This window comes from Chiloscyllium plagiosum, chromosome 7, assembly GCF_004010195.1.
Source record: "Chiloscyllium plagiosum isolate BGI_BamShark_2017 chromosome 7, ASM401019v2, whole genome shotgun sequence".
In the NCBI taxonomy this organism is placed as follows: domain Eukaryota; kingdom Metazoa; phylum Chordata; class Chondrichthyes; order Orectolobiformes; family Hemiscylliidae; genus Chiloscyllium; species Chiloscyllium plagiosum.
In genome coordinates this window covers 24,063,899-24,084,536 of record NC_057716.1, presented here as the reverse complement: position 1 = coordinate 24,084,536, position 20,638 = coordinate 24,063,899, and the positions used below count along the sequence as shown (strand labels likewise).

Genomic DNA, 20,638 nt, shown 5'->3' with positions numbered 1-20,638 from the left:
AAAAGCTTGTACTTTCAAATAAACCTGTTGGACAATCTTTAGCTGAGTTTTCTTTGGCACCGGGATGATGGTGGTCTTCTTGAAGACTTCAGATTGTAGTAAGGAAAGGTTGAAGATCTCAGCAAATACTTCCTCCAGCTGATATGCACAAGGTCTGAGTGCACGGCCAGGAACTCCATCTGGGCTAGTCGCTTTCCGTGGGTTAACTCTCAAAAAGGCCGACCTGACATCTGCAGCGGTGACTGAGGGAACAGGTGCATCCGAAACTGTTGGGGCAGATGATATTGTTTCACTAACCTTCTGTTCGAAAGAGTGTAAAATGCATTGAGCGCAACAGGGAGGGATGTATATTTGTCTGCTATTCTATTCCACTTTGCTTTGTAGCCCATTATGTCATGTAAGCCTTGCTACAAACAGCAGGCATCTATGTATCTTCATAATGTTAAATACCTCTGTTAGATCATCTTTTTATCTAAAGGAAAAAAAGCATTAGCCTGTTCATATTGTTACAACACTTACATCGCTATATCAGAACTCAGAAGTTGTAACAGATTTTTGCACAATTCTCCAATGTTTATGGTAAGATATAAAAGACAACTAAAGCCAAAATGGACTGTTGCGCATGAAACATACAGGACAGAAATAGGGAAAGGAATTCAGGCCTAGGAAATTAAATAAAGAGAGCTCTCATCTGCAAGAAAGACTTGCAAATATGGCAAGTAGCAAAATGGAAACCAGATGTGGGAAAGTTCTAAGAATAATCAGGTTAAAGACGATAAAGGGTTTTTGAGATATCACTGTAATGAGTTATTTTGGTCCTTTCTTAATCTATTATCTCTGCAACACAAAGGTGTTGGGAGTTTAATTAAGAGCTTCAGTTTGGCATGATTGGTATTTTAAAAATCTGGATCTCCAATTTTGCTTATTAGAGGAAAGTTATGCAAAAACAACATACAAGATTTGGTTACAAATACAGGATTGATTTTAAAAATAAAAGGATGCAAGTATCGAGCTGATAGGTAGCAGAGAGATAATCAAAAAGAAACCTTTCAATTTGGGCGTGTTTGATAGGGTAGACATAGAGAAGATTTTTAAACTTGTAGAAGTTCAAAATTAAGGAACATAAATACGAAGATTTTGCAATGGCAACCTTATATTCTAAAACAATCCAAGGAATAAGAAAATCTCCATGGGATTAATCCACAATCCTTAGATAATTAAAAAGGTAATATCGAATTTATAGGAAAATAATGTAATGGAGGAAAGTCAGAAGATTGGATAGAATTTTTTTTTAAAAATGACCGAACAATTAATAAGGAGAGAAAAATTACAGTATAAGGGAAAGTCAGAAATAAAAGAAGAGATCATAAGAGTTATGATAAATATTTTAGAAAAGTTAACAAAATGAGTGTTGGTCCTGTAGGAAGTGAACATGCCCAAGTAATAATGGAAAATAAGGCAATAATCAATTAATTGAACAAATATTTGACATTGATCTTCACTATAGAGGCAACAGCCCAAAAGCAATTATAAACCAGGAAATAGAAGGAAGAGAACTCAGGAAAGTTACGATACTAGAGAATTGTTACTTAGTAAATTGTTGGAATTGCAGACTGACAAGTACCTGATCTTGATAGACTTCATCCTAGGATTAATTCCTTATTTCACAAAGGGAGAGAAGACAACAGGAAACCACAGTTCACTTAATATCTGTCATATGGACAATGTTTGAAGCTTTTATTAAAGAGCATGCAGCAGGGTACTTAGATAAATTCAAGGTAGTCAGGCAGAATCAAAATGATTTTGTGAAAGGACAATCATGCTTAACAAATCCTATTCATGTTCTTTGAGGCAATAATGTATATTGTTGGTAAAGGGAAACTTGTGGATATATGGTAGTAGGGCACAGAACATAGGTGATATGGTATCAAATTAAAGGCTCTTGTGGAAAATGAAAACTCATAGGGTAGGGGTTAGCATGCTTGCATGGATAGAAAATTGGCTGGCGAACAGGATGCAGACAGGCATAAATGTTTTTTTTCTTAAAAGAAGCATGTTATCTAAATAGTGAGAAATTGCAGAGCTCTGAGATGCATAGGAATCTGTCCTAGTGCACGAATCAGTTTAGTGCATAGGTATAAAAAATAATTAGGAAACCTATTAGAATGTTATCACTTATTGTGAGGGGTATTGAATACCAAATTAGGGAGGTTATGTTTGTTTTATATACAGGGCACCGGTGAGATCACATTTAGAATACTGAGTGTCCATCATCCTGTTTAAGGAATGATGTAAATATATTGGAAATAGATCAAAGAAGATTTAGTAAATTAATACTTGGGCTGCCTTATGAGGTAGGTAGATTCTTGTTAAAAAGGTGGGTGAAGAATTATCTGGGAAGGTAGGAATGTGGGATTTAGTGTACAGTCAGATCAGCCAAGATGTTATTGAGTGGAGGAGCAGGCTTGAGCAGCCAAATTCCCTACTCCTGCAACCTGTTTGTAAGCTCTTAAAGAATTCAGGAAAAATGTGTTTATTCGTGAAGCACATGGAATTTGCTATCACATGGATTGGTTGAAAATACCATAAATTCATTTTTAATGGAATTTAGGTGAGTACATGAGGGAGAAAATAACAACAATATATTGACAGGTTTAGCGGAATTAGGATAGGCGAAGCTTGCTTGAAGCTGAATCACCAACACATACTAGTTGTGGTACATGGTCTGTTATTGTGCCGTAAAGTCTGTGGTTTGACTTTGATCCTGGTTTGTCTTCCAGATTGGAAATTTGTTCCAAGCATCTGTCAATCTGACTTTATCCTTGAATATTTGGAGCATCAGATAAAAGCAAAGTACTGCAGATGCTGTAGTAAAACAGAAATAAAAACAGAGCTGGAGAAACTTTGCAGGTTTGGCAGCATCTGTGCAGAGAGACAAAAAACAGAAATTGCTTTAGAAACTTCTGAACTGTACCTTCTGAAGAAAGGGTCTCTGAATTCAAAACATTAACAATGTACTCTCTCCACAGGTGCTGCCAGACCTGCTGAGTTTATCCAGCAATTTCTGTTTTTAATCCAGATCTTCAGCACCTAAAGTTCTTTGTTTCTTAGTTAAATATTTTGAATCCAGTATGACTTCTTCAGAGTTCTGAAGAACAGTTGTATTAGGTGTGACAGTTGTATTAGGTGTGATTTTCTCTAACTCTTTGTGTTTTTATTTTGATGTATCAGATACTCCCAGCAAATTTCATTCATCTCCTGTACCCTCACCTATGATATAAGTGGCATTTGAATAATATAACACAGGCTACTATTACATGATATGAATGTAACCTGTAAGTTTGCACTTTTTTCTTTCAAGGTCTGTTCCTGTTTTTCCAAGACAGAAGTAGAGTCAATTGATGCTGGAAGCCAGGTAGGTGACACATTAAAGTCTGCATTGGGTATGTTTCAGTTTTGAAGTGAAATCAGTACTGCAAGTGGGAAAGCATACGTGAGTGATAGTAATGGGAGGGATTTGCCTTTTAGTTTGTTGAAAACCCTTTTTTGGCCTGTTATTTTTGCGAAGTATTCTTTCCGTGAATATTTTTAGTGTATTTTAGCGACATACCTATTATCCTAGAATTATCTTAACTGGTTCAAGGCTGAGAATGCAGTCTCATTGCCTCCAACAGTCCATTTATATCTAGAAGGGATTCCATTTTGAAATGCCTGTTCTGATCTAGAAAATAAAAACTATATTATCAGAGAGAGACACAGGCAGAACAATGCTGTTTGTGATAAGAACAGCTGCATTCTTATAATGCAGGAGTTAGTGTTACAGGGTGAATTATTCTCCTTTTGAACATAGGTGTAAATTGCCACTTAAGACCGAGCATAGATAGAAAGTATTTGGGAAAACCACTATTCAACTAAAAAAAATAAAAAAATTGAAATATGACAGCTAATTGAAGACAACCAGCATGGATTTATAAAGGGCAGGGCATTCTTTTCAAATTGGATAGAACTTTTTGAAGAGATGTTTAAAGTATTGGGCAGGGGAATCGCAGTATTGTTATGGTACAGAAGGAGATTATTTGACCCCAGTATGCCTAGCATCTGCTCTTCAGATGAGCATAATTACCTAGTGCCAGTCTATTGTTTTTTTCTCCATAATATCTATAGTTTTTTTTTTAATATGGACATCTCGACATTATTTGACAAAGTCCTTCCTGAGAGACTGGTAGGTTAAGTTGAAGTTCCCAAAACAGAGCATATCATTGATGTGGTGAAGTGGCAGGAGATTAGATTAGATTAGATTAGATTACTTAGTGTGGAAACAGGCCCTTCGGCCCAACAAGTCCACACCGATCCGCCGAAGCGCGATATAGCTGGAGATAATGGGATTGCCTGAATTTAAGCTGCAGAGATATTGTGAGTGGAGTGCCATAAGATAGTTTACATCACACTTACAATACTGTATATGTTTCTGGTACCACACCTCGAACAGATATGTTGGCAGTTGGAATGCAGAGTCACTTTATCAGAAGGATACTTGGTCTTGAGGGTTAGGACATGAGAAGAGATTAGTTAAATTATGATGTCATTCTCTGGACTGGCTAACTTGTTTGAAGTTTTCAAAATATTAAGTAGGATGGATAGGGCAGTCTGGGAGAAATCGCTTCCACTAATTGGAAACTTGTAAGACCAGAATTTGTCATCTGAAAATTAGAGCTGAACCCTTTTGTGATGCATTTAGGAAGCATGCCCCACAACCAATGCTATATGTTTGGAACTCTCTTCCACAAAAGGAAATTGAAATTAGATCAATTGTTAATTTCAAAACTGATGTCCTGTCTGAAGAGGTTTGAGGAGCTACTTGGCCTCCTTCTGAACCTCTCTTCTATGATATGAATGTATGGAAGTTATCCATTTAAAATACTGTGGGCTTCATCAGGACTAAGTGACTAAGGGCTAAATTTTGCTGGTTGGGCCACAATCCTGACACCAGCTTGAGTTGTAGATCAGAAACTTGGAAGTGGCTACATTAGGATGTTGGTTGCAATCTTGCCAGGCCTATTAAGATCAGCAGATGGACTATGGAAGGTGTTGGTTCAAAATGATGGCCAATCATGATGTCTAACCAGCAGCTTCATCGGTAAAAGTGGATGCTGCTCACGCAGCCAGGAGAATGGCAGAATGTCTTAAAACCCCAGCATTAGAGAAGATTGGAAAAAATCAGGCATAGCTGCAGTCCCTCCATACAATGGCCATGGTTGTCACATCCTAGTGGCTGATAGAATTGCGGCTTTGATGGCCCCCAACTTATCACTGATAGGCTGCTTCCTGTTGCTTTCCAGATTCACCAGGGAATCAATCTGCTCTTGGCTGGATCCTGGCATCACCATCAAAATTGCCACAAGTGGCTCACCAATAGACCTAATTGGATAACCACTGCTTCAGGGCATCTAGTCTGTCATATTGACTGTGTATTTGATAAGGATGTTTGGAGGTGGGAATACATTGAGTAACCAGCTGAAGAGTTAATTTTCCAACTTTATTTCTGGTCCTGCTTCCTAACCCACCTCAGGCTAGGAAGGTTCAGCTGTAAGAGTCCAACATACACTGCAATTATTTGGGAGATCATGTTGTATGTTACTGGACATTGGTGAGGCCACTTTTGGAATATTGCATGCAATTCTGGTCTCCTTCCCATCGGAATGATGTTGTGAAACACGAAAGGGTTCAGAAAAGATTTACAAGAATGTTGCTAGGGTTTGAGGATTTGAGCTATAGGGAGAGGCTGAATAGGCTAAGGCTGTTTTTCCTGGAGCGACTGAGGCTGAAGGGTGACCTTATAGAGGTTTATAAAATCATGAGGGACATGGATAGGGTAAATAGACAAAGTCTTTTCTCTGGGGTTGGGGAGTCCAGAACTAGAGGGCAGAGGTTTAGGGTGAGAGGGGAAAGATATAAAAGAGACCTAAGGAGCAATTTTTTCATGCAGAGGCGGGTGCGTGTGTGGAATGGGCTGCCAGAGGTGGAGGCTGGTACAATTACAACATTTAAAAGGCATCTGGATGGGTATATGAATAGGAAGAGTTTGGAGGGAAAAGAGCCGGCTGCTGGCAGGTGGGACTAGATTGGGTTGGGATATCTGGTCGGAATGGTGAAATTAGACCGAAGGGTCTGTTCCATGCTGTACATCTCTATGACTCTATGACAATTCAGGATGTTGGTTTATTCAATAATTCTTGAGCATACAAACTCTGACAGTTAAATTTTTTGTGTCCATTCTCATCTGCCTGACACCAAGGCCTACCTGGACATAATTAATGCAGGATGTAATATCAATAATAAAATATGTTTAGTTCACGGCACTGTCATTCTCTTTTTCATTTCTTGAGCACATTATCATTCTAATTAATGTTTTCTTCCACACAGAGCAATGAAGTTGCCAGACTTTCAAAGAGCCCTTTGCAAGATTCTAACATGATATATTCCAACTGTGCCAGTCACTATGAGCTTCAGTCTGAACTAGGTAAAAATACTGTGTAAAGTTATTTTTGGCACCAGACTATCTCAGCCTCCTCTAATTTTGAGACGTTATTGTTTTTACTTGGCAATTTGAGAACTTTTGACTAAGTTAAGATGACTTGCAGAAGTTTGTGACTTTGGTTTAATTCTTAAAAAGATGATTTGATATGTGGGATTAATGAGGTGAGTATGTAAAAGTTCCTACTAGCTGAACCCCAACTGGACTACAAACAGTGCTACAGCTGGCTTTATCACTGTAAATGTGGCACGTGGAACTTGAGATGCAGGGAATTCCGATAGAAGTAGACCCCCTCGCCAGTCCGACTGAGCTTGAAGACCACCATGTGAGTGCAGGCAAGTACATAGCCTCGCAGAGAGTATATCCTGATCAGAAGAACTCGAGGTCAGCCCACAGCAAAATCCCAAAACAAAGCCAAGGCTTGTCCAAATGATTAAAATTGTCTTCAAGATCCTGGCCAGCAAGCAATTGTATGCAGACTTGAGACAACAAAAGAGTCTTACTGGACCTAAATTGAATACGTTAACTCTGAGACTGGTATCTGGGAGGGTACCCAGGCGAGTTCCAACCCTGGAAAACAGAAGAAGGGGCACTGGACCCAAAACATTAACTTTGATTTCCCTCACAGATGCTGCCGGACCTGCTGAGTTTATGCAGCATTTTCTGTCTTTCATGGACTTCAGTAAGGCGTTCGACAAGGTTCCCCATGGAAGACTGGTTAGCAAGGTTAGATCTCATGCAATACAGGGGGAACTAGCCATTTGGATACAGAACTAGCTCAAAGGTAGAAGATGGGGGTGGTGGTGGAAGGTTGTTTTTCAGACTGGAGGCCTTTGACCAGTGAAGTGCCACAAGGATTGGTGCTGGGTCCACTACTTTTCGTCATTTATATAAGTGTCTTGGATGTGAGCATAAGAGATATAGTTAGTAAGTTTGCAGATGACACCAAAATTGGAGATGTAGTGGACAGCGAAGAAGGTTACCTCAGATTACATCAGGATCTTGATCAGATGGGCCAATGGGCTGAGAGGTAGCTGATGGAGTTTAATTCAGATAAATGCAAGGTGTTGCATTTTGGGAAAGCAAATCTTAGCAGGACTTACACACTAAATGGTAAGGTCCTAGGAAGTGTTGCTGAATAAAGAGACCTTGGAGTGCAGGTTCACAGCACCTTGAAAGTGGAGTCGCAGGTAGATAGGATAGTGAAGGCGGCGTTTTGTATGCTTCCCTTTATTAGTGAGAGTATTGAGTACAGGGGTTTGGAATATTGTGTGCAATTCTGGTCTCCTTCATATCGGAAAGATGTTGAGAAACCCGAAAGATTTCAGAGAAGATTTACAAAGATGTTGCCAGAGTTGGAGGATTTGAGCTATAGTGAGAGGCTGAACAGGCTGGGGCTGTTTTCCCTGGAGCATCAAAGGCTGAGGGGTGACTTCATAGAGGATTACAAAATTATGAGTGGCATAGATAGGATAAGTACACAAAGTCTTTTCCCTGGAGTGGGGGAGTCCAGAACTAGAAGGCATAGGTTTAGGGTGAGAGAAGAAAGATATAAAAGAGACCTAAGGGCCAACTTTTTCATGCAGAGGGTGGTGTGGTGTGTGGAATGAGCTGCCAGAGGAAGTGTGGAGGCTGGTACAAATGCAACATTTAAAAGGCACCTGGATGGATATATGAATAGGAAGGGTTTAGAAGGATATGGCCCGGGTGCTGGCAGGTGGGACTAGATTGGGTTGGGATATCTGGTCGGCATGGATGGGTTGGACCGAAGGGTCTGTTTCTGTGCTGTACCTCTCTATGACTCTATGATAGTGGTGAGAATAGAACATAGAACAATACAGCGCAGAACAGACCCTTGATGTTGCCTTGACCTGTGAACTAATCTAAGCTCATCCCGCTACACTAGCCCATCATCATCCATGTGCTTGTCCAAGGACTGATTAAATCTCCCTAATGTGGCTGAGTTAACTACATTGGCAGGCAGGGCATTCCATGCCCTTACCACTTTGAATAAAGAACCTGACTAAAGAATGCTGCAGCTTACCTTTGAATTATGCCATGGGATTGTTTTACTTAGTGGGTGAATGTGGCCTTTGCTTTAGTGTCACCCAAAAAACTGTACCTCTGATCGTGCAGCATTCTCTCAGTACTCTGCTGGGCAGAATATGTCAGTTCAAGACACAGAATTGTGAAATCATTCTAGGGACAATATACATATCATGTCTATGCAGAGTGTTTTGCCTCTAGTTTTACTACAACAATGGAAACTAAGAATCTGATTATCACATTGTTTTTTTTTTGTTCTTGTTTTTCTGTGGTAGGCAAGAGTTTTAGTAATTTAACCACAGTGAATCTGGCTAAACACATCCCATCAGGTAAAATGGTGGTTGTGAAACGCACTAATATGGACACCTGTTCTGAAGATAATCTAGTCTCCCTGCAGGTCAGTATCATGGACATGCTTAGAAAAAATATATATTTTAAGTGTGCTAAATATTGGCTAATTGAGCTCATATCTTTTAAAACTTATTGAATAGTTTGGTAGATTGAATAAGTACTCTGAACTGTCCCCCGCTGCCTCTTCCCTGAAGCCAGTGACCCTTTGTCACATTAAGTCATCACAACATAGAAGTAGGTCATTTGGCCCACCGAGTTGATGCTGATTCTCTGCATGGAAATCCAGTCAGCCACATTCTGGAGTATTCCCATACTCCCTGCAAGTTTATTTCCCTTGCGTGTCTATCCAGTTACTGTTTGAAATAATTCTTTCTCTACACTTTCACCTCCTTCAAAGGCAGCAAATGCCAGGCCACCACCACTTACTTTGTTTAAAATTCTTCCTCACAAGATCCCTGTATCTCTTGCTAAGACCTTAAACCTGCCTCCTGGTGCTTGTACCATCAGCTAATGCAAACAGCTTTTGTATACCTAAACCTTATCTAAATTGGCACACCTTATCAACTCTTGCCTCAATCTCCTCTGCTGTAAGGAGAGCGCCTCTAGCTTCTCCAGCATTAACTGACCAAAATAAATGGGAATTATTGTTGCTGTTATGGGTGAATAGAATGCAAAACTTTGCATGGTAAGATAATTACAAATGGTGAATTTATCCCCTTCACACATAATTCAACCATCCATAACCTCAAATTTCCCATTTGAACATTCAGTTGTTCACTAAATAATTGCAGGATTTTACCTCTATTGATGTAACTTCTGAGGCCCACTAATGAGTGATGTGATTTATTTGATCATGGAGCAATGGCTGTTTACTTAGAAGATGCTGACATGCCAACTTTATAGCTGGCAATGGTTGAATGGTGACCAGGGTATGGAAACTGCTCCTCATAAAAGAGTGTTGAAGCCAATCTTCGCATCATAATTGCCATTATCCTGAGCTAAACCAAGATAACTACCTGTTATCAGACTTATTCCTTACTCAATCAATGAGTTAGAGACTATCCTGATAGAATCACAGTATCCTTACAGTGTGAAATCAGGCTATTTGGCCCATCGGGTCCACAGCAACACTCTGAACAGCATCCCATCCAGACCCAAACCCCTTTCCCTGAAACCATGCATGTCTCATGGCTAATCCATCTACCCTGCACATCCCTGGACACTATGGGCAATTTAGTATGGTCAGTCCCCCTAATCTGCACATCTTTGGACTGTGGGAAGAAACCTTAGCACCTGGAAGGAAACCTTCACAGACATGGGGAGAATGTGCAAACTTCACACAGACAGTCACCCGAGGTGAGAATCGTCCCTGGCACTGTGAAGCAGCATTACTAACCACTGAACCACTGTAATGGTGACCATGATTTGTATTGTCGCCAGATAAGCTGCAAACCAGAGATGATATGTGCTCATTTGACCACAGCCACAGTGCCCAGCATGTTGCTTTTGACCCAAAGAATCTACACTTTGTTTTCAGAATGAGCTTCTTCTCTGGCACTTACTCCGGCACCCAAACATTCTGCCACACAGAGCCGTTTTCACACAGGGCTGCGAGTTATGGGTCATTATGGCATTCACAGCTTACGGTAAGAGAAAATGTGGACACACCGCTTCCTCTGTTACGATCTTCCATGTCTTACATTTTGTACTTAAAAGCCATATTTAATCAACATGCATATGTTTTCTGTAAGCTTGCCTTTCTGTATTTGTGTAGGTTCAGCGAGCAGTCTCCTAAAGATGTATTTTACTGAAGGCATGAGTGAAAGTCTCATTGCGCATATTTTTCATGGAGTTTTGAAGGCACTGGATTATATTCATCGAATGGGATGCATTCACAGGTAAGTTTAGAATTTAAGGCGGTCAGTCTTAATGTTTCATTCCTGTCTCCTGTCTCACATCTTTCATCACTGTCACCATTTTTTATGCTTTTCACGGGCATGTTTTGGGTACCGAACCACATGGTGATCTTATTTTCATTTTCAAGCGTGCATTTGTGGATTAGAATGGTTGAAAAAGCTGTGTCAAGAGGAATCGATTGTGTTAGGGGGCTCTCTAGTCCGAGGTACAGACAGACATTTCTGTGGCCAGCAGCGAAAAATCAAAATGGTGTGTTGCCTCCCTGGTGCCAGGATCAAGGATGTCTCGGAAAGGGTGCAGCAGGATGTCATTGTACACATTGGAACCAACAACATAGGAAGGGAAAAGGATGAGATTCTGAAGGAAGAATATAGAGTTAAGCAGGAGTTTAAAAAGGAGGTCTTTGAGAGTAGTAATATCTGGATTACTCCCGGTGCTACGAGCTTGTGAGGGCAGGAATAGGAGGAGAGAGCAGATGAATGCATGGCTGATGAGCAAGTGCATGGGAGGAGGATTCGCACTTTTGGATCATTGAAATCTCTTCTGGAGTAGAAAGTGACCTGTACAAGAAGGACGGATTGTACCTGAATTGGAAGGGTGCTAGCATACTGGCAGGCGATTTGCTCGAGCTGCACGGGAGGATTTAAACTAGTAAGGTGGGGATGGGACCCAGGGAGATAGTGAGGAAAGAGATCAATCTGAGATTGGTACAGTTGAGAAAAAGAAGCGAGTCAAACAGTCAGGGCAGGCAGGGACAAAGCAGAGAACAAGTTAGGACTGATAAACTAAACTGCATTAATTTCAATGCAAGAGGCCTAACAGGGAAGGCAGATGAATTCAGGGCATGGTTAAGAACATGGGACTGGGATATCACAGCAATTACAGAAACGTGGCTCAGGGATTGACAAGACTGGCAGCTTAATGTTCCAGGATACCAATGCTACAGGAAGGACAGAAAGGGAGGCAAGAGAGGAGGGAGAGTGGCATATTTTGATAAGGGATAGCATTACAGCTGTACTGGGGGAGGACATCCCCAGAAATACATCCAAGGATGTTATTTGGGTGGAACTGAGAAATAAGAAAGGGATGATCACCTTATTGTATTATAGAACCCCTAATAGTCAGAGGGAAATTGAGAAACAAATTTGTGAGGAGATCTCAGACATCTGTAAGAATAGGAGGGTGGTTATGGTAAGGGATTTTAACTTTCCAGACATAGACTGGGACTACCGTAGTATTAAGGGTTTAGGTGGCGAGGAATTTAAGTGTGTACAAGAAACTTTTCTGATTAAGACTGTGGATGTACTTACTGGAGAAGTGCAAAGCTTGACCTACTCTTGGGAAATAGGCCATGGCACGGGACTGAGGTGTCAGTGAGGGAGAACTTCGAGGCCAGTGACCATAATTGTATTAGTTTTAAAATAGTGATGGAAAAGGATAGACCAGATCTAAAAGTTGAAGTTCTAGATTGTAGGAAGCTAATTAGGCAAGAACTTTCAATAGCTGATTGAGGGCAGATGTTCGCAGGTAAAGGGACGGCTGGAAAATGGGAAACTTTCAGAAATGAGATAACGAGAATCCAGAGACAGTATATTCCTGTTAGGGTGAAAGGAAAGGCTGGTAGGTAGGGAATGCTGGATCACTAAAGAAATTGAGGGTTTGATTAAGAAAGAGAAGGTAGCATTTGTCAGGTATAGACAGGATAGATCGAGTGAATCCTTAGAGTATAAAGGAAGTAGGAGTATACTTAAGAGGGAAATCAGGAGGGCAAAAAGGGGACGTGAGATAGCTTTGGCAAATCGAATTAAGGATAATCCAAAGGGCTTTTACAAATACATTAAGGACAAAAAGGTAACTAGGGAGAGAATAGGGCTCCTCAAAAATCAGCAAGGCGGCCTTTGCGTGGAGCCACAGGAGATGGAGAGATACTAAATGAATATTTTGCATCCGTATTTACTGTGGAAAAGGTCATGGAAGATACAGAATGTAGGGAAATAGATGGCAACATCTTGAAAAATGTCCATTTTACAGAGGAGGAAGTGCTGGATATCCTGAAACGCATAAAAATGAATAAATCCCCAGGACCTGATCAGGTGTACCCTAGAACTCTGTGGGAAGCTAGGGAAGTGATTGCTGGGCCTCTTGCTGAGATATTTGTCTCATTGAAAGTCACAGGTGAGGTGCCAGAAGACTGGAGGTTGGCTAACATGATGCCACTGTTTAAGAAGGATGGTAAGGACAAGCCAGGGAACAATAGGCCAGTGAACTTGACATCGGTGGCGGGCAAGTTGTTGGAGGGAATCCTGAGGGACAGGATGTACATATATTTGGCAAGGCATAGACTGATTAGATTAGAATAGATTAGATTAGATTCCCTACAGTGTGGAAACAGGCCCTTTGGCCCAACAAGTCCACACTGGTCCTCTGAAGAGTAACCCACCCATTCCCCTCTGACTAATGCACCTAACACTGTGGGCAATTTAGGGATAGTCAACATGGCTTTGTGCGTGGGAAATCATGTCTCACTAACTTGATTGAGTTTTTTGAAGAAGCAACAAAGAGGATTGATGAGGGCAGAGCTGTAGATATGATCTGTATGGACTTCAGTAAGGTGTTCGACAAGGTTCCCCATGGGAGACTGATTAGCAAGGTTAGATTTCATGGAATACAGGGAGAACTAGCCATTTGGATACAGAACTGGCTCAAAGGTAGAAGACAGAGGGTGGTGGTGGAGGGTTGTTTTTCAGACTGGAGGCCTGTGACCAGTGGAGTGCCACAAGGATCGGTGCTGGGCCCCACTGCTTTTTGTCATTTACATAAATGATTTGGATGCAAGCATAAGAGATCTAGTTAGTAAGTTTGCAGATGATACCAAAATTGGAGTGTAGTGGACAGGGAAGAAGGTTACTTGAAATTACAGTGGGATCTTGATTAGTTGGGCCAGTGGGCTGAGAGTTTAATTCGGATAAATGTGAGGTGCTGCATTTTGGAAAGGCAACTCAGGACTGGACTTATACACTGAACGGTAAAGTCCTAGGGAGTGTTGCTGAAGAAAGAGACCTTGGAGTGCAGGTTCATAGCTCCTTGAAAGTGGAGTCGCAGGTAGATAGGATAGCGAAGAAGGCATTTGGTATGGTTTTCTTTATTGGTCAGAGTATTGAGTACAGGAGTTGGGAGGTCATGTTGCGGCTGTACAGGATATTGGTTAGGCCACTGTTGGAATATTGCGTGCAATTCTGGTCTCCTTCCTATCGGAAGCATGTTGTGAAACCTGAAAGGGTTCAGAGAAGATTTACAAGGATGTTGCCGTGATGAGAGGATTTGAGCTATCGGGAGAGGTTGAGTAGGCTGGGGCTGTTTTTCCTGGAGCATCGGAGGCTGAGGGGTGACCTTATGGAGGTTTATAAAATGATCAGCGTAAATAGAGCTAGAGGGCATAGGTTTAGGGTGAGAGGAGAAAGAATGGTGTGTGGAGTGGCTGCCAGAGGAGCTGGTGGACGCTAGTACATTTGCAACATTTAAAAGGCATCTGGATGGGTATACGAATAGGAAGGTTTGGAAGGATATGGGCTGGATACTGGCAGGTGGGACTAGATTGGGTTGGGATAGCTGGTCGGCATGGATGAGTCCGTTTCCGTGCTGTACATCTCTATGATGTTACTTCTACCCTTTAGAGACAGTTATACAAATTGCCCCATCATGTGTTCTTGTGGATGTCCATTATAAAGATTTTTAGACTAAAATTACAAAGAAAAGCTTCTGGTAAGTGATGCAGTAGACAAATGGTATGTAATAGCTCCGCAGAGAAGTGGTGAGCGGCCTTAACCTTGCTCAATCAATGACAATTTGCATTTATTTAACATCTTTTACATAGTAAAATACCTTAAAGTAGCTTGCAAACAGAATTTGACACCAAGGCATCTAAGATCATGCTAATACAGGTGACTAAGAGATTGGTCAAAGAGAGGTTTTTAGGAGCACTTTAAAGAGCTCTGAAAACGGCACAGATTTAAACAGTGGATTCGAAAGCTTGGGAGTTAGTTGAAGGCACATCTGCTGATGGTGGAGTGCTGAACATCAGCACAAAGATCTCGGAGGATTGAGAGACTCGGGGTGGGCGGGGGGAGGTCACAGAAATAAGAGCAATAAGATCATGGAGAATGTTCAGTTTGGGTCAGGAGCCAATGAAATCTGAATTTATCCCATTTAAACCAATGTTCTTGCCTCAGGCAGAATAAGTGTATGTTTTTTCTCAAGCAGTTTAAGCATTGCTATTTTCCCAGGACCAAAAACAGCATGTGTCTATTAATATACATTTACATATTTTTGTAACGGTGCATTGGTAACACTTGTCTTCCTGGTTTGAACAATTGCCTTATTTGAAAATGCAAACTGCATGTACTATATTATAGCATAGTTGTTTAATATTTGTTTCCATTGCTGTGCAATAAGTCAGATCTAACCTGTCTGTCTCTACTGATTCAGTCGTTTGAGTTGTAAGGAGAGCCTGGATAGGCTGGGACCTTTTACCCTGGAGCATAGGAAGCTGAGAGGTACCCTTAGAGGATTATAAAATTGAGCAGATTAGATAAGGTGAATAGCCAAGATCTTTTCCTCACAGTCGGAGAATCCAAAACTAGAGGGCATAGATTTAAGGTAAGGGGGCAAGGTTTAAAAGGGACATAAGGGACAACTTCTTCACACAGAGGGTGGTGCATGTATGGAATGAGGTTCCAGAGGAAATGGTAGAGGCGGGTAGAATGACAACATTTAAGACATTTTGACAGGTACGTGAATAGGAAAGGTTTAGGGATATGGGCCAAACGCAGGCAAATGGGGCTAGTTCAATTTAGGAAACCTGGTTGGCATGGACGAGTTGAACTCAAGGGCCTGTTTCCATGCTGTATGACTAAGAGCAGGTCCAAGGCTTGGAATTGTCAAGTTACCCAGCAGGACAAAGCAGATCACTTGACTGGCATTCCATCCACCAATTTAAACATTCATTCCCTTCACCACAGATGCACAATGGCAGCAGTATGTACCAGCAACATTATGCACTGCAGCAACTCACCAAGGCTCCTTCAACACTTTCCAAACCCAAGAGCTCTACCCCTAGTAGGGTAAAGGCAAAAGGTACAAGGAAAGATCTACCCTGCACCATCATTCTCCTACAGCTATCCTGATTTGGGAATGCATTGTTATTCCTTCATGATCACTGATTCAAAATCTTGGCATTCCATACATAACAGCACTGCAGGTATATCTATACTACATGACATCCAAGGCAGCTCATCATAATCTTGATGGCAATTAGGGAGCAGTAACAAATGCTGGCCTTGTTAGGGGTGCTCATAACCCACAAAAAACTTCTTAAAAATCCCAAAAAACATCCTTCACATTGACTGACTGAGTTTGTATAGTTTCCTTTTGGTTACTGTTGAAGCAGTCTGCTGATGTAAAACTTCGAGGATAGTGCGGTGCAGGCTTGAATTCTGTTGAGAAGTGCAAGAGACAGAACTGGTATGGACCAATCTGTGAATTTTGATAGGCATTATGAGAGTTGTATTACATTTATTCTACACTAAAATCACTATAGGGTTCAAGGGATCAAAAGATAAGAGGGGAAAACTGAAATAGAGTTCCAAGTAGGATGATCAGCTACGAATGGCAGACCAAACTTGAAGGGTCGAATGCCTTATTCTTGCTCCCACTTTCTGTGTTCCTGCGTTTCTTCAGAAAATACTTTCAGATGCAGTCAAGCTAAGCTCATCAGGTTCCAAAAATGTTGTTTTCTCTTCAACAGATGTGTTAGACCCAACCACATGCTAATATCTGGGGAGGGTCACATTTATCTCACTGGTCTGCATGGTCTCTGCAATATGATCACAGATGGACAAAGGTTAAAGGTTGTGTACGACTTCCCAGAGTTCAGTGCTTCTGTATTACCTTGGCTGAGCCCTGAGGTTCTCCAGCAGGTACATTTTCTGCTTAGTTGTCTGCTTGCGTGTAATCACAACTTACTATCTTGACTACTCACTTAACTTTGTATGAAAGATACAGAATAATTGATTTATCTAACTGAGCACTGTATTTTGCAAATGGTATTACTGCACCATTTAGAATGCAATGTCTGCAATTGTTGATCTGGATGCTGGGTTTCAAATAGAGTTAACAGTGTGATATAATAGAAACAATATTTTTTAACTTCCTTGGAATAACTGTATTCACAAATAAAAGAAAAGGAAGAAGGTATGCAGTCCCCCCCAGCCTGTCCCACTCTTCAATTCGTTCATGGCTGATTTCTGTTTCTTTACTCTGGGCAGTATTTTATGTCCTTCCTCCAAGGCTTATTTGGAGGCGGAGAGGGTATCCAATTGGGTGGATAGCGATGGTTGGGCAATCCGCCGCCTTCCCATCTCTACCCTGATTACACCATTGAACTGCTTTGCTGCCCTGGACCAAATTGAAGCCCATAAGTGGGCAATTAATGCTCAATTAAGGGACTCTTCCTGCTGCCACTGATAGGCCATCAGTAGCAGGGCAGATAACAAGCAAATCTGTGGCTGTTGATAAGGAGAGGGGGTGGGTTGGTAGGGTGAGGTGGGAGATGCCTCATTAAAAGTGCATAACTGGCTGATTGAGGACTTGACATTGGGAACGAGAGCCACCACCCAGTCCTCTACTGTTGCTGCTGATCTCTGCACCATCTGTATTTGGGGTGGCATGATGGCTGAGTGGTTAGCACTGCTGCCTCATGGTGTCACGGGCATGGGTTTGATTCCAGCCTTGGGCGAGTGACTAGGTGGAGTAGGCACGTTCGCCCCGTGACTGCGTGGTTTCCTCTGAGTGCACTAGTTTTCTCCCACAAACCAAGGATGTGCAGATTAAATGGATTGGCCATGCTAAGTTGCCCGTAGTGTCTGGCGCTGTGCAGCTGGATGGATTAGCCATGGGAAATATAGGGTTACAGGGGTAGGTTAGGGGAGTGAGTCTGGGTGGAGTGCTCTTCGGAAGGCCCAAGTAGACTCAACGGACCAAATAGCCTACTTCCATACTGTAAGGATTCTATAATTCTGTGATCTCCCTTACAACCCAAACATGCAAAATCCTTCTTGCCCTTATTTACCTTTCATCTGAACTATTTCCTATTCTATGCCTCAAACTGGAGCTCTCAACAGACAGGATATCCTGCCTTGCTAGTGACCGTTAATTACCTGATTAGCTGTTAATGTGTTGGCCCTCAACAAAGAGAGCAAATGTGGGTCTGTCTCCAGCTCTGCAGCCAGGAGCCAAGACCTCTCCATTGAATCTCCATTGTGAAATCATCCTGAGCCTGTCAATGTCCCTTATTTCCATTTTACTTCCTAAAATTTAGTGAAATTTTATCAAGTCCAGTTTTCACGTTTCCAATTATTGTGACATTAACAACTATTTGTGGGAGAATTATATATGAGCTGATGAGTTACGAGCAGGAATTGCCTGAATTTGCTCCACTATTCAACAATATCATGGTTGATCTGATTAATCCTCGTTCTCACTTAGCCATGATATTCCAAGTCCTTTGTGATCGAAAGCCTATCTATCTCTGCCTTAAAAATATCCAAGGCCTCTGCGTCCACTGTCTTTTGAGGAAAAGTGTTCCACAGACATTCAACCTTTGCAAAAAGAATTGTTGTGTCATCTTTGTCTTAAGTGGACAATTCCTTTTTTGTTTTAAACAGTAATGCCTAATCTGGATTTTCATGCAACACATCTTGCATCGTCATCTGTTAACTGTTCTAAACTCCAACAATCTTTCCACTTCTTCCAATACATTTGCATTCTTCCTTTAAATAGGGAAAATCATACTCTACCCAGTACTCCAGATGTGGTGTCACCAATTCCTTGTATAACAAGCAAAACCTCCCCATGTTTGCATTTCATAACTCTTAGAATAACCACTAAAATTTACTCAGCTTTTCTAATTACTTGCTCTACGTGCATTCTATCCTTTTGTAGTTTACGCACCAGGACACCCAGATCCCTCTGCATCTTGGACCTCTGCAAGCTTATATAATTTAGATAATATGCTTCCTTTCATTCTTCAGGAATGGATAATTTCACATTTATCCATATTATGCTCCAATTTACTAGATCTTTTCCCCATTCACTTAATCTATCTTATATTTGTTTTTGTGTCATCCTTATGTCCTCTTCAAAACTTACTTTCCTACTTACATTTGTGTCGTCAGCACATTTACCTACCATACCTTCAGTCCCTTTATCCAAGTCACTTATGTAATTTATAAGTTAATTCCCCAAATCCAATCCCTATGGCACACCACTCAGGCAAAAAAAGCCATTTATGCCTACTCTTTGCATCCTATTGGCCAGCTAATTTTATACTGTTTATTTCCTGTTAGCCAGTCCTCTATCCATGTCAGTGATAATGTGTTAACCTATAAATTTAGCTTGTTTTGCATGTTTGAGTTTTATATAAATAAGAAGGGCTTGAATTTTTATAGTGCTTTTCGTGACCAAGAAATTCATCAGTGTTTGCAATCACTTCATACATTGTGTGAAATATGTATCATTCTTGAATGGCTTCACATTAATTTTAAGGTGTTATCCCTTCTTCGTTCCTACATTAGAGTAGGTCTCTGTATCTACCCGAACAGATTCTTTAGTCAAAATTCAGTTATATCACCCCTTAATAAAAATAAAAGCTGAGATAATACAGCTTATTTTCACAAGTATACTTAAGCAGAATTCTCTGCCTGTTGCTATGGATTTTGAGCAATCCAATTTAGGTACATCAAATTTATTTTGTTGAGAAATAACATTTCACTGAGCTGCAGAATTTGATATTGGCTGGCTTTGTGTTTTTCTTCTGTAAGTGGAACGGGAGGAAGGGCTTTGAGTGGGTCCCATTATCCAGACCACCTTCCTGCAAAGTACTTGACAGTGTTATGACCTTTTAAAATTACTGTTATTGTAAGGTGTATTATGTCATAGAGAATTAGAGACTTACAGCATGGAGGTAAAAACAATGACTGCAGATGCTGAAAACCAGATTCTGGATTAGTGGTGCTGGAAGAGCACAGCAGTTCAGGCAGCATCCAAGGAGCTTCGAAATCGACGTTTCGGGCAAAAGCCCTTCATCAGGAATAAAGGCAGTGAGCCTGAAGCGTGGAGAGATAGTTGCAGTGGGAGAGGGACTCCCTGAGATTCTTGTAGAGAGAGGAGGAAAACTTCTTCAAGGCAGGCATCCTTGCAAGAGGATATCTCAGGGAGTCCCTCTCCCACTGCAACTATCTCTCCACGTTTCAGACTCACTGCCTTTATTCCTGATGAAGGGCTTTTGCCCGAAACGTCGATTTCAAAGCTCCTTGGATGCTGCCTGAACTGCTGTGCTCTTCCAGCACCACTAATCCAGAATCTGGTTTCCAGCATCTGCAGTCATTGTTTTTACCTCGTTGATTTTAACCCTACTGCGAATCCTCTTGCAAGGATATCTGCCTTGAAGAAGTTTTCCTCCTCTCTCTACAACTTACAGTATGGAAACAGACCCTTCAGTCCAACCCGTCCGTGCCGACCAGATATCCCAACCCAATCTAGTCACACCTGCCAGCACCCAGCCCATATCCCTCCAAAACCTTCCTATTCATATACCCATCCAACCCGTCCATGCCAACCAGATATCCCAACCTAATCTAGTCACACCTGCCAGCACCCAGCCCATATCCCTCCAAACCCTTCCTATTCATATACCCATCCAAATGCCTCTTAAGTGTTGCAATTGTACCAGCC

The 20,638-nt window shown here is 41.3% G+C and overlaps 1 protein-coding gene across 7 annotated transcripts in view; it reads left to right on the top strand.

Moving 5' to 3' along the window:
• The window catches only part of stradb (STE20 related adaptor beta), a 58,413-nt gene that overhangs the window by 23,076 nt on the left and 14,699 nt on the right, over window positions 1-20,638 (top strand). For all 7 annotated transcript variants that reach the window (XM_043693261.1, XM_043693264.1, XM_043693266.1 and 4 more), the window contains 6 exons: window positions 3,362-3,415; window positions 6,424-6,520; window positions 8,857-8,978; window positions 10,470-10,578; window positions 10,707-10,830; window positions 16,653-16,824. In XM_043693261.1, coding sequence (XP_043549196.1) covers window positions 3,362-3,415; window positions 6,424-6,520; window positions 8,857-8,978; window positions 10,470-10,578; window positions 10,707-10,830; window positions 16,653-16,824 — 678 coding nt within the window. The remainder of the gene's footprint in view (window positions 1-3,361; window positions 3,416-6,423; window positions 6,521-8,856; window positions 8,979-10,469; window positions 10,579-10,706; window positions 10,831-16,652; window positions 16,825-20,638) is intronic.